At 46.7% G+C, this 12,771-nt stretch overlaps 1 protein-coding gene across 8 annotated transcripts in view; it reads left to right on the top strand.

Annotated features, from left to right (window-relative positions):
- The first annotated feature begins 4,143 nt into the window (after positions 1 to 4,143).
- ankrd10a (ankyrin repeat domain 10a) overlaps positions 4,144 to 12,771 on the top strand; it is a 68,331-nt gene continuing 59,703 nt past the window's right edge. For 3 of the 8 annotated variants that reach the window (XM_067986646.1, XM_067986647.1, XM_067986654.1), the window contains exon 1: positions 4,144 to 4,560. In XM_067986646.1, the coding sequence (XP_067842747.1) occupies positions 4,366 to 4,560 (195 nt within the window). In that variant the 5' untranslated portion in view covers positions 4,144 to 4,365. Of the gene's footprint in view, positions 4,561 to 7,803; positions 8,014 to 11,548; positions 12,485 to 12,771 lie in introns of those variants that run through there. The other 5 variants (XM_067986651.1, XM_067986648.1, XM_067986653.1 and 2 more) reach the window with 4 other exon arrangements.

Genomic DNA, 12,771 nt, shown 5'->3' with positions numbered 1-12,771 from the left:
AGTCCGAAAAACAACCGTTCACCACTACTCTCTGTTTCCTGTCATTTAGCCAATTTCATATCCATGCTGCCACTGCCCCTTTTATTCCATGGGCTTTAATTTTGTTGACAAGCCTATTATGTGGCACTTTATCAAATGCCTTTTGAAAGTCCATATACACCACATCAACCGCATTGCCCTCATCGACCCTCTCTGTTACCTCATCAAAAAATTAAATCAAGTTAGTTAAACACGATTGTGTAGTAATAGACTTCAAGAGGATATAGACAGGCTGGTGGAATGGGCGGACACGGGGCAGATGAAATTTAATTCAGGGAACTGTGAAGTGATACATTTTGGTAGGAAGAATGAAGAGAGGCAATATAAACTAAATGGTACAATTCTAAAGGGGGTGCAGGAACAGAGAGACCTGGGGGTAAATGTGCTGGCTTTCCTTTACTAATCCACACTTGTCCAAGTGACTGTTAATTTTGTCCCAGATCATCATTTCTAAAACCCTCCCCACCACCAAGGTTAAACTGACTGGCCTGTAGTTGCTGGGTTTATCCTTACACCCTTTTTTCAAAAACATTTGCAATTATCGAGTCCTCTGGCGCCACTCCCGTATCTAAAGGTGTTTGGACCTTACTTCCCTCAGCAACCTAGGATTCATCCCATCCGGACCGGGTGAATTATCTACTTTAAGTACAGCCAGCCTTTCTAGTACCTCTTCTTTATCAATTTTTAGCCTATCCAGTATCTCAACTACGTCTTCCTTTACTGAGACTCTGGCAGCATTGTCTTCCTTGGTAAAGACAGATGCAAAGTACTCAATTAGTACCTCAGCCATCCCCTCTGCCTCCATGCGTAGATCTCCTTTATGTTCCCTAATCGGCCCCGCCCCTCCTCTTTCTACTCATTTACTGTTTATATGCCTGTAGAAGACTTTTGAATTCCCTTTTATGTTGGTCACCAGTCTATTCTCATACTCTCTCTTTGCCCCTCTTATTTCCTTTTTCACTTCCCCTCTGAACTTTCAATATTCAGCCTGGTTCTCACTTGTATTATCAACCTGACATCTGTCATACACCCCCTTTTTTCTGCTTCATCTTATGCTCTATCTCGTTCATCATCCAGGGAGCTCCGGCTTTCGTTGCCCTACCTTTCTCCCACATGGGAATGTGCCCAGACTGTACCCGAACCGTCTCCTCTTTAAAGGCCGCCCATTGTTCGATTACAGTTTTGCCTGCCAATCTTTGATTCCAATTAACCCGGGCCAGATCCGTTCTCAACCCGATTTCTTCCCCTTCTCTAAAAATTGGATCAATGAAATTATTCCCAAGTTACAGGATGTGTGCCCTGATTTACCAGATAAGCTTGGTATATGTTTCTCCTCCAGTTCGGTGCTCTCTCTCCTCATCATCTTTTTACTCTAAATATCTTCCGCTTCTGTATCTTAGAACAGTCGCTAGTCAGGAGTGCCATTCTGGTTTCCCCAATTCAGGGCTTAAGTCTGCTTTTGAGCAGTCCTGCTCCAGCCCGGGGCATTCAGTCCTGATTTCCCTCTACAGATCAAGTTCTCGTACTGCAGCCCTGGTTTTGCAGTACAGCTCTGGTCCAGGTTGCAGGCCCCTGCTCCAGCCTGGGCTACAGTCCAGGTTTTACAATGCTATTCCAGTCCAGGTTTTACAACGCTATTCCAGTCCAGGTTTTACAGTAATGCTCCAGTCCAGGTTTTACGGTGTTGCTCCAGTCCAGGTTTACAGTGCTGCTCCAGTCCAGGTTTTACAGTGCTGCTCCAGTCCAGGTTTTACAGTGCTGCTCCAGTCCAGGTTTTACAGTAATGCTCCAGTCCTAGTTTTATGGTGTTGCTCCAGTCCAGGTTTTGCAGTACAGCTCTAATCTGGGTTTCCTGCTCCTGCTCCAATTTGGAATTATGGTCTAGACAATGCTCTGCTCCAGGTATCCCGTTCCCATTCCTGTTCCACTCTGGGTTTTACTGTGCTGCTTCAATCCAGGACACCAGTCTGGGTTTGGCAGCCGCTCCCACCCTGGTTTCTTGCACTGGGTTTTACAGTACTGCTCCAGTCTGGGTTTCAATGTCAATCCAGTCTGGGTTTCAATGTCAATCCAGTCTGGGTTTTGCGGTGCTGCTCCAGTCCGGAGCTCAACTCCAGGTTTTACCATGCTGCACCAATCTGGGTTTTAGTGTCGATCCAGTCCGGGTCTTGATCCAGAACAGGGTACTGAGTTAGACGATCAGCCATGATCATTTTGAATGGCGGAGCAGGCCCGAAGGGCCGAATGACCTACTCTTGCTCCTATTTTCTATGTTTCAATGTTTCTATGTTTTAGTGTTCATCCAGTTCCGGCTCCAGTCTGTGTTTTGAGGTGCTGCTCCAGTCCGCACTTCAGTGTCAATCCAGTCCGGGTTTCAGTGTTGATCCAGTACGGCTTCTGCGGTGCTGCTCCAATCCAGGGATCCAGTCTGGGTTTTGCGGTGCTGCCCTAATCTGGGCTCCAGTCCGGGTTTCAGTTTCGCTCCAGTCCGGGTTTCATCGTCGATGTAGTCTGGGTTTCAGTGTTGATCCAGACCGGGCTCCAGTCCGGGTTTCATTATCGATCCAGTGCGCCTTCCAGTCCGGGTTCCCGTGTCGATCCAGTCCAGCCATATAGCGAGTGACTCACCTCCTGACTCCCCAAAGCCTTTCCACCATCTACAAGGCACAAGTCAGGAGTGTGATGGAATACTCTCCACTTGCCTGGATGAGTGCAGCTCCAACAACACTCAAGAAGCTCGACACCATCCAAGATAAAGCAGCCCGCTTGATTGGCACCCCATCCACCACCCTAAACATTCACTCCCTTCACCACCGGCGCACCGTGGCTGCAGTGTGGACCATCCACAGGATGCACTGCAGCAACTCCCCAAGGCTTCTTCGACAGCACCTCCCAAACCCGCAACGTCTACCACCTAGAAGGACAAGAGCAGCAGGCACATGGGAACAACACCACCTGCACGTTCCCCTCCAAGTCACACACCATCCCGACTTGGAAATATATCGCCGTTCCTTCATCGTCGCTGGGTCAAAATCTTGGAACTCCCTTCCTAACAGCACTGTGGGAGAACCGTCACCACACGGACTGCAGCGGTTCAAGAAGGCGGCTCACCACCACCTTCTCAAGGGCAATTAGGGATGGGCAATAAATGCCGGCCTCGCCTGCGACGCCCACATCCCATGAACGAATAAAAAAAAGTTCCTGAGGCGATGCGGTCCAGGTTCCCGTGTTGATCCGGTCCGGGTTCCCGTGTCGATCCGGTCCTGCTGCCCGTGTAGATCCAGTCCGGGCTCCGGTGTCGATCCGGTCCGGGCTCCGGTATCGATCCGGTCCGGGCTCCGGTGTCGATCCACTCCGGGTTCCCGTGTCGATCCACTCCGGGTTCCCGTGTCGATCCGGTCCGGGCTCCCGTGTCGATCCAGTCCGGGTTCCCGTGTCGATCCGGTCCGGGTTCCCGTGTCGATCCGGTCCGGGCTCCGGTGTCGATCCACTCCGGGTTCCCGTGTCGATCCGGTCCGGGCTCCCGTGTCGATCCAGTCCGGGCTCCGGTGTCGATCCACTCCGGGTTCCCGTGTCGATCCACTCCGGGTTCCCGTGTCGATCCGGTCCGGGCTCCCGTGTCGATCCACTCCGGGTTCCCGTGTCGATCCACTCCGGGTTCCCGTGTCGATCCGGTCCGGGCTCCGGTGTCGATCCGGTCCGGGTTCCCGTGTCGATCCACTCCGGGTTCCCGTGTCGATCCGGTCCGGGCTCCCGTGTCGATCCAGTCCGGGCTCCGGTGTCGATCCACTCCGGGTTCCCGTGTCGATCCACTCCGGGTTCCCGTGTCGATCCGGTCCGGGCTCCCGTGTCGATCCGGTCCGGGTTCCCGTGTCGATCCGGTCCGGGTTCCCGTGTCGATCCGGTCCGGGCTCCGGTGTCGATCCGGTCCGGGATACGGTGTCGATCCAGTCCGGGTTCCCGTGTCGATCCACTCCGGGTTCCCGTGTCGATCCGGTCCGGGCTCCCGTGTCGATCCAGTCCGGGCTCCCGTGTCGATCCGGTCCGGGCTCCGGTGTCGATCCGGTCCTGCTGCCCATGTCGATCCAGTCCGGGTTTTGCGGCGGGAGCTGCCCCTCTTTGTGTTGAGCGCCTGTTGAGTCGGAGCGCGGTGCTGAGAGGAACCGAGCCCGAGCCGACAGCACCGAGCCGGGACCTGAGCCGCGGCCGAGCCCAGGCCTAGAGCACCGCACCCGAAGCCGGGGCCCGAGCTGAGCCGAGTGCGGAGCGGAGAGTACCCGAGCCGGGGCCTAGCCGAGCCGAGCTGAGCCGGGGCCTAGCGCTGCCATGTCGGCGGCCTGTGAGCGGGGCTTCTCCAGTGAGGAGCTGCTTTCGCTGCGCTTCCCGCTGCACCGGGCCTGCAGGGACGGCGATGTGGGGGCGCTTCGCTCCCTGCTGGCCGTCTCCTCGCCCACCGACATCAGCCTGGAGGACAACTTCTACGGGTGGACCCCGCTACACTGGGCCGCGCACTTCGGCAAGGTAAGGAGTCGCCGGCCCGCCGGGACAGTATGGAATCTATAGGGTTACCTATACATTGCATAAAGGAACGAGTGGGCCTGGCCTGTGGGAGTATGTATTAATATAGATCCATAAAATATATAAGGTAAGGACGGGAGGCTATATATAAATAATATAAAAATAATATAAAAATAATGAATGAAATATTTGCAACAAATAACATGCACAATAATAGATTAAAATCGGATGTCTACACACTTCTTGACAACTTTTTCTATTGTAGATCCCTTTGTCCTTGTTTACAATGGAACCTTCCCATGTAAACATGTCACGCTGTAGTTACACCTTCCAGCCAGTGGGGGCTCTGCAGCGCCACCGCCGCGGGAGAGAATAACAGCCGTGTGACACGTTTCCATTGTAAACGTGGACATCGGAGTTAATGATGGAAATATGTAAAATTAAGGACTGAATGTATGGTTTTAAAATGGGGTCTGAACTGTCTGCTCTCACTGATCCAATTATCCCCTGCCCTGGAACCCTGCATCACCTGAACACTATACTTGACGCCCTGTGTGTAACCCCACAGAAGATCAGCTAATTAAGCTAAGGAGTGGGGTTCATCAACTATATTTAATATATAATTAGTCTGCTGACAATAGGGTGCAATTACGAAGTGACAAGTTTACAGAGGCAATTTCTATTATAAATTTGAACATAGGACTTTTTTTGTGGACAAGTTGACAAGAAGTGTCTGCAGATATAAGCTTTTAAAAATATATTACATTAATATATTTATATATAGGACCAGATCTGCTCTGTAAATATTATAAAAATATCAACAAAATATATATTTTATATATCTAATATAAGTAAATATAATGCAAAGAGCCCTTGAGGGAGTGAGGTCCAGTAACCCAGGTATTATCTCAAGGCTGCCTGTACTATAAATTACATATGCATAATATAAAAGTTGTACAATCAAAATGTTATGAATATATGTATGAATAAAGATATAAATATAACTAATACAGATAAAATTTAAACATATAAATTGGATTTATATAAATATAATTACATTTACATTAAAAATATCTTGCATCTGCCTGCTTTTTCTATTAACAAATCTTGTGTCCACATTTATAATGGAAACTTCCCATGTAAACTCGTCACACTGCAGTTATACCCTCCTGCCAATGGAGATGCTGCAGTGCCATCAATGCCGGAGGGTGTAATTACAGTGTGACCAGTTTACACGGGCAGTTCCCATTATAAGTGTGTGCACCGAAATCTATAACTGCAATATAGAAATAAGGACATAAAAGAGGGAATTAATTACATTTGCCTTCCCCCCCCCCCCCCCTCTTTCGGGGCAATTATCCTTCCACCCCCCCCCCCCCATTCCCCAAACCCTGCTTCACCAGAAGACTACACATAACCTTGATGTCCCCATGTGCAATGCCACGGGAGATTGACTAGCATACATTAATATATGCATGAATATATAAATTCATATTAATATCTAAAATATAGATAAAGTAAAGAGTTAACCACTTGAAATAATCCAACCGTTTCTTAGCATATGTTTAATATTATCTGACTCGTGATAGACAAGACTCCTTTTTTAAAAAAAAGTGCTTAGATATATTGTAGAAACAGGGAGAATAATTTTTTATATAAAGACTGAATTTAGTTCAGTTATTTTTGATTAATTTGGCTGTCCCATTTGTAAATCCCAGGGCTGTAGGTTTCTCCTGTGAATGGGACGTGTCTGAGTTTATTTCCCACTGAGTATTTTCTCCTTCCCAGGCGATGAGTTTCTGTTAGGTCCCTCCTCACAACACAGCTGTCAGCTCTGTCTAACGGGCACCTAATCTGGAGGGTAGTGTCGTGCACTCGGCCATCTTCAAATCACCAGGGATCAGGGCACTGAGCAAACTGCAACCCAATCACCAGGGCACTGAGCAAACTGCAACCCAATCACCAGGGCACTGAGCAAACTGCAACCCAATCACCAGGGCACTGAGCAAACTGCAACCCAATCACCAGGGCACTGAGCAAACTGCAACCTAATCACCAGGGCACTGAGCAAACTGCAACCCAATCACCAGGGCACTGAGCAAACTGCAACCTAATCACCAGGGCACTGAGCAAACTGCAACCCAATCACCAGGGAACTGAGCAAACTGCAACCCAATCACCAGGGAACTGAGCAAACTGCAACCCAATCACCAGGGAACTGAGCAAACTGCAACCCAATCACCAGGGAACTGAGCAAACTGCAACCCAATCACCAGGGAACTGAGCAAACTGCAACCCAATGACCAGGGCACTGATTAAACTGCAACCCAATCACCAGGGCACTGAGCAAACTGCAACCCAATCACCAGGGCACTGAGCAAACTCCAACCCAATCACCAGGGATGAAAGATAGTCCACTTTAGGGACACCTAGTCACTCGAGCCATTTAAGATGAGGGGAGGGAATTACATTTAGCACATATCACAGAGGAGGCATGGCCAACCACACACAGCTACAAGGATCAAGAAGCAGAGGGGGGAAAGGCCGTCCATCTGACAGGAGCAGTTACATCAACAGACAAAAAAAGTGTGTCACCGCACAGTACACACACACACACACACACACACACCTCGTGCAAAAGTGGCAGAGTGGCCGAGTCTGACACATTTCAGAGCAGTTCCGGGACCATGAGACACTCACCTCACGTAAGAAACTCTGATACGTCACAAGCTGACATTGATACTCCTGCTCTGATGGATGATTCCCCGGTGAAAGTGAACCTTTTGTTCTCTTTCCTCTTAAAAGAGCACCAAGTTTTGCACTGAAGCAAAGTCTATATGTGTGTAAGTTCACTGAAGAACCCATCCAACAGAGCGGGTGAGTAATGATGTTAGTGCCAGTATCTGCACTTTGTGTCATTTACGTCCTTTTTAAATCAAAATGAGATTTGGGGGGATTCCTTTCCCATTCCCCAGAACTCTGCAACTTTATATTTCTGAAATAGTTGCTGCTGAGTTCACTGGGATTTCATTTTGTAAGAATAATATGCAGCAAATGAGATCCTGTTCTAATAACATATTTAAGCACAATGCTGCCTAACTTACACATGACTTGCGATGAGGTTGGGAGGAATGCCTCAGAACTGACAGCCTCTGTATTAAGTGCTATCCTTCCTAATTCACTTTGTTCCTGTATATTGTTTTAGGTACTTGCTCTAACGTTTTTTTTGTACAAATTGTTGTGAAGATTATTAGGAACTGGATCGCATTGCTTGAAAGTACAGGTTGATTGGTTGATTACAGCTTTCAAATTTGATTGATGCGCTGTGAGGTGGGTCTTCAGCAGCACTGGAGCATTCTCTGCTACTGACCAGCTCCAAGACAACCGTTTGAGCAGAGGTAACATCCATTTAAAGCTAGAAACCGCAAGGAAAGGACGGCTCAATGTTTTCGCCCAGTATGTTCAAACAAGAAAACTTGTATTTTATGCTGAGCATAAGAAATTGCTAAAGTTAATGCTGTGGTGTTTTATACAAACTTATCTTACAGTTCTGGGCACCCCATTATAGGAAGGATTTAAAATCAATGGAAACAGTGCACCGTAGATTCACTGGGATGTTTACCAGGAATGAGGGTTATAGTTTGAAGAGTGACTCAAATTTAGGACTTTTTTGGCCAGAGTTGAGAAGGTTAAGGATTGACCTGATAGAGGTTTCCAAGGTTATGGAAAGGCAAATAGTGATAAATTCTCAGTGAGACAGTAACAGGGTACAAATTTAAATCAATCAATGGAATTCATGGGTAGGTTAGAAAAATGTATTTGTGCATAGGGTGGGTAGAATGTGGAATTCTCTGCCCCAAGCCTTGTTGAAGCAGATCCATAAATTCTTTTAAAAGCAGGGATATCTTGGAGTGAACTGGACAGTTGGATTAGACTAAGTGGCTGAAGGGGGAGGAACAGTAACACAGACTTGATAAGCCAAATGGCCTGTTCTATGCTGGAACAATCTGATTTTTATTTGCGAATTTGTTCTGCTTAGCATAAAATTGAATTCTCCTTGTATAGTGATTTATGCCTTCTAGAAAAAGCATTGTTCCCCCTGACGAAGTAGCATCACATAATTCACGTCACCTCCTAACAGGTTTTAACAAAGAAACTGGGATTAATGGTGTTGACCAACTCTGCAGCATCTGTTGTGTTTCTACTGGAAATTTGTCAGTGTTCCCTTGTTCCTGCCCAGAATAACCCGCAGATTACAGCTGGCAATTAAACAGCAAAAGCTTTTCTACCATTGGCTGGTCAAGACCGGGTGATTACTTTCAAACATTTGTCGAAAAGGCAGGTTTCTGACATTAGCTGTAACTCACTCTTGGAATTGCAACCTCAAATTAATTGTGAACAAAATACAGCAAGGCCTGCACTGTCCCCTCTCGCCACAGCCAGTACACTGCAAAAGCTTGATTTGTGAAAATTCTTTATACTGTATGCATATGGGGGTCGATTTTACCAATTCGCATGGGTAGCGGAAATCTGGAAAACTCTCCCCTAAAAGGCTGTGGATGCTGGGGGTCAATTGAAATGTTCAAGACTGGGATTGCTGGATTTCTGTTGGGTAAAAGGGTATCGAGGGATGTGGAGTAGAGGCAGGTAAATGGAGTTGAGGTGCAGATCAGCCATGATCTGACTGAATGCAGAACAGGCTCGAGGGGGAATGAAACCGTTAAATGTGTCGGACAAAGCTCGTTCACATCTCCCAAAATGGTCATCCTCTATTGACAATATGATTGGATTGTATAAGTCAACAGAAGGTTGTTAAAAGTCCGGTAGCTGGTGTTCAAGGGCCTTGTACTATATTTGCTTTGCTTGAGTTTTCTAATCTAAACTTTTTTTGTTCTGCGCCATTTCAAAAGGCCCAGCTGATTTGGGGCAATATACATTTTGGTGGCTAGGTTTATTTATGTTCAGAAGAAGTACAGGTTGATGGGTTATAAAGAGATCATTGTCTCTGAATTCTTCAAAAATCAGGCTTGCTACCAGAAATGTTTGACTTTTTCTACAGTCTGGTATTTTTTCTCACTGATGATGTGATAATTCCTTAAAGTATAGGACCAGAAAAATCAACCCAACCACATCCTAAGACTGATGCCCCTCAATCACCGACTCCTTCAGATTCACCCTTGGGCTTTCCTGCTATATCTGCCTCCACTCACTCCCTCCCTGAACAGTCCATCGCACGCATAGCCACCATGAAAGTAGTTCAATTTATTTGTTCCTTAAGGGTCTTGAATCCATCAATGATCTCTTCCCCTGATCCTTCTCTTCTCTCAGTCCTGGGATCTTCACTCTCTCCTCACAGCTCATTTGCCTTGAGCTCTATAGTTTGGGTGCCCCTTTTCAGCACTACCTTCAATACCTGGATAACCTTGTCATAACGTGAGCTGAATTATACACAGTGTTCTAGGTGGGGCCGTACCAGTGCCTGTACAGACTCGATATCCCCTCCTCGGATTTGTGCTCTTTCCTTCCGGCTACTCATCCCAAGATCCGGTTAACTTTCTGCACTGCCGCCATTTGCAGCATGCTTGGTTTAAGTAGCTATTCACCCATGGCCTCAGGCTCCTCCAGCTCCTGCACTCCTTACTGCAGCATTTCTTTTTACTGGTGTGGCCTGTTCAGCACTTTCTTCATTTATCCTTAAACCTTCAGAAGAAGACTAAAGCGGATGATCTGTCACCAGGAGCCCTTTGGAAGTGGCAGCTTCACAGGTCTAGATGTTCCACAGACTCTCTTTACTCACTGACGTTCAGCTGCTGCACCCGAGGAGTAGGACGATGTCGATGACTTTTCTCTGATTTAACTCCTCTGAGATGGGACTGAACTTGTATGATCTTCACAGAGCAGATTTAATCAGAAATATTCTAAAAGCTACAAACGCTGGAAATCTGAAATAAAAACAGAAAATCCTGGTAATAGACAGCTGGTCAGTTAGCGTCTGTGGAGAGAAGACGGGTTAGTTTTCAGGTAGAGGCTGACTAACAGGAAAAGGCTGGATACGTGTGTCCTTCACAAAGTCCAGCAGTCAGCTGTGTAAACATTCGTTCTTTCGTTTGGTCATTTGCACTGCACCAGTTAGGAGGAGTGAACTGAAATAGAGTTGAACGGCGACTGTTATGTATTAGTGTCAACTTGGCTCAGTTGGAAGCAACTCTCGCCTGAGTCAGAAGGTATGTGGCTTGAAGCTGCACCCCAGAGCTTGGAATGTATTCCACTGTGGTACAGGGGGAGAGCTACTTTACAGGATGTACTGTCCTTCGGGTGAATTGTTAAACTGAGGCCCCATCTGTCTCTTCTGATGGTTCCAGTAGATGATTCAGATCCCACGACACTATTCAAAGTTCTCACAGTGTCCTTTAACCACCAGGAAGGAGTTACGAGGAAGGAGGATAGATTGTACACTCTGCTGTTACTGTAGGGGTGGGGTTTTGCTTCAGGTTGCTGTTAGCAGTTGTTTTTGATCAAGGATGCCAAAGACTCTGGAAAAATATTGCTTAGGCCAAGTACAGTCAGCAGAATTATTTTTAAGAGATGAGGGCTTGTATTTATAAATATAAATACCAGTTTGTTACAAAGCATTTACAGTAACTCCATCCAGATTGAACTTTAAAGAACATTAGACAGATCAGTTCTAAAAGTGCTCTGAGCATTGTTCATGGTAAGTACAGATGTTTAAGATAGTTAAAATGGTTCCAAAGTTACTTAAACGTATATCTGTGAATTAATTTTTGTCATTTGTTTACTCATAACCTCAGTGCAGTTCATGAGGCCCTTCAAGGACCCATAAAATTGAAGTAATTCTGATGCTTTCTGTTTATGAATGAAAATTAAGCCAGCAACAGAAATTAAAATGAGTAAAGACTATGAATCGCCAATGCATTTAAAAGAGCTGCATGGCATAATTAAATTAATCCGTTTGGTGATTTAATTGGCAGTTACAGTTTGTAACAAAAATGAAATTGTCTTGTGTATAATACATTGTGGAATTGGCTTCAGTCCTTCTCTCCTGCTACCAATTGGGTGAAAAACCAGGGTCACTCACAGAAAATGGCCCAGTTTGCTTTAATCTAAAAGCCCCAGAACTTAGATGCTATATCTGGTCAGGTGTCCAAGGGATTGGCCAAGCCACTTATTTCAAATACAAGCATATTGTGGGAACGTAGCCCCTCCCTATCTCTGTAACCTCCTCCAGACCTACAACCCTCCGAGATCTCTGCACTCCTCCAGGTCTGGCCTCTTGTGCATTCCTGATTTTCATTGCTTCACCATTGGCGGCCGTGCCTTCAGCTGCCTGGGCCCTAAACTCTGAAATTCCCTCCCTAAACCTCTCCGCCTCTCTCTCCTCCTTTAAGACCCTCCTTAGAACCTACCTCATTGACCAAGCTTTTGGTCACCTGTCCTAATATCACCTTACGTAGCCCGGTATCAAATATTATTTGATCGCTCCAGTGAAGCGCCTTGGGATGTTTTACTACATTAATTTACATAGAATGTACAGCACAGAAACAGGCCATTTGGCCCAACTGGTCTATGGTGTTTTTACTCCACATGAGGCTCCTCCCTCCCTACTTCATATATCCCAGCGTTAAAGGCACTATATAAATGCAGGTTGATTTATTTGTTTATCTTTTAGGCTTGGCTGGTGCAGGCAAGACTGCATTTGTTGACTTGTTGGGAGGTGATGGTCTCTTCCTTGAATAGCTGTAGTCCTTGTGCTCATGGTGCTCCCTCAATGTTGGGAAGGGAATTCCAAGATGTTGACCCAGCGACAATGATGAAGGAATATATGTCTCAAGTCAGGATGGTGTGTGACTTGGAATTGCAAGAGATGGAGTTTCCATGAGATTGTCCTTATTGGTAGTAGGGTTGGAAGGTGAGAGAACTGTTGTTGCGGTGTCCTTGGTGAGTTGCTGCTGTATATCTTATAGGTTATGCACACTGCAGCCACCGTGCGCCGGTGATGGAGGGGTGGATATTGAGTCCAGTGGTAAGAGCACTGGTAAAACAAACTGCTTTGTTCTGGATGGTGTTGAGCTTTGAGTGTTGTTGTGGCTGCATCATCCAGGTGAGTGGTGAACGTTCTATCACATTGTTGACTTGAGCCTTGTCGATGGTGGAGAGGCTTCGAGTGGTCAGGAGGCGAGCCACTGGTTGCAGAGG

Source organism: Heptranchias perlo, chromosome 6 (genome assembly GCF_035084215.1).
Source record: "Heptranchias perlo isolate sHepPer1 chromosome 6, sHepPer1.hap1, whole genome shotgun sequence".
Lineage (NCBI taxonomy): Eukaryota > Metazoa > Chordata > Chondrichthyes > Hexanchiformes > Hexanchidae > Heptranchias > Heptranchias perlo.
The sequence above is the reverse complement of the archived record's forward strand: the minus strand, read 5'-3'. Positions and strand labels throughout refer to the sequence as shown.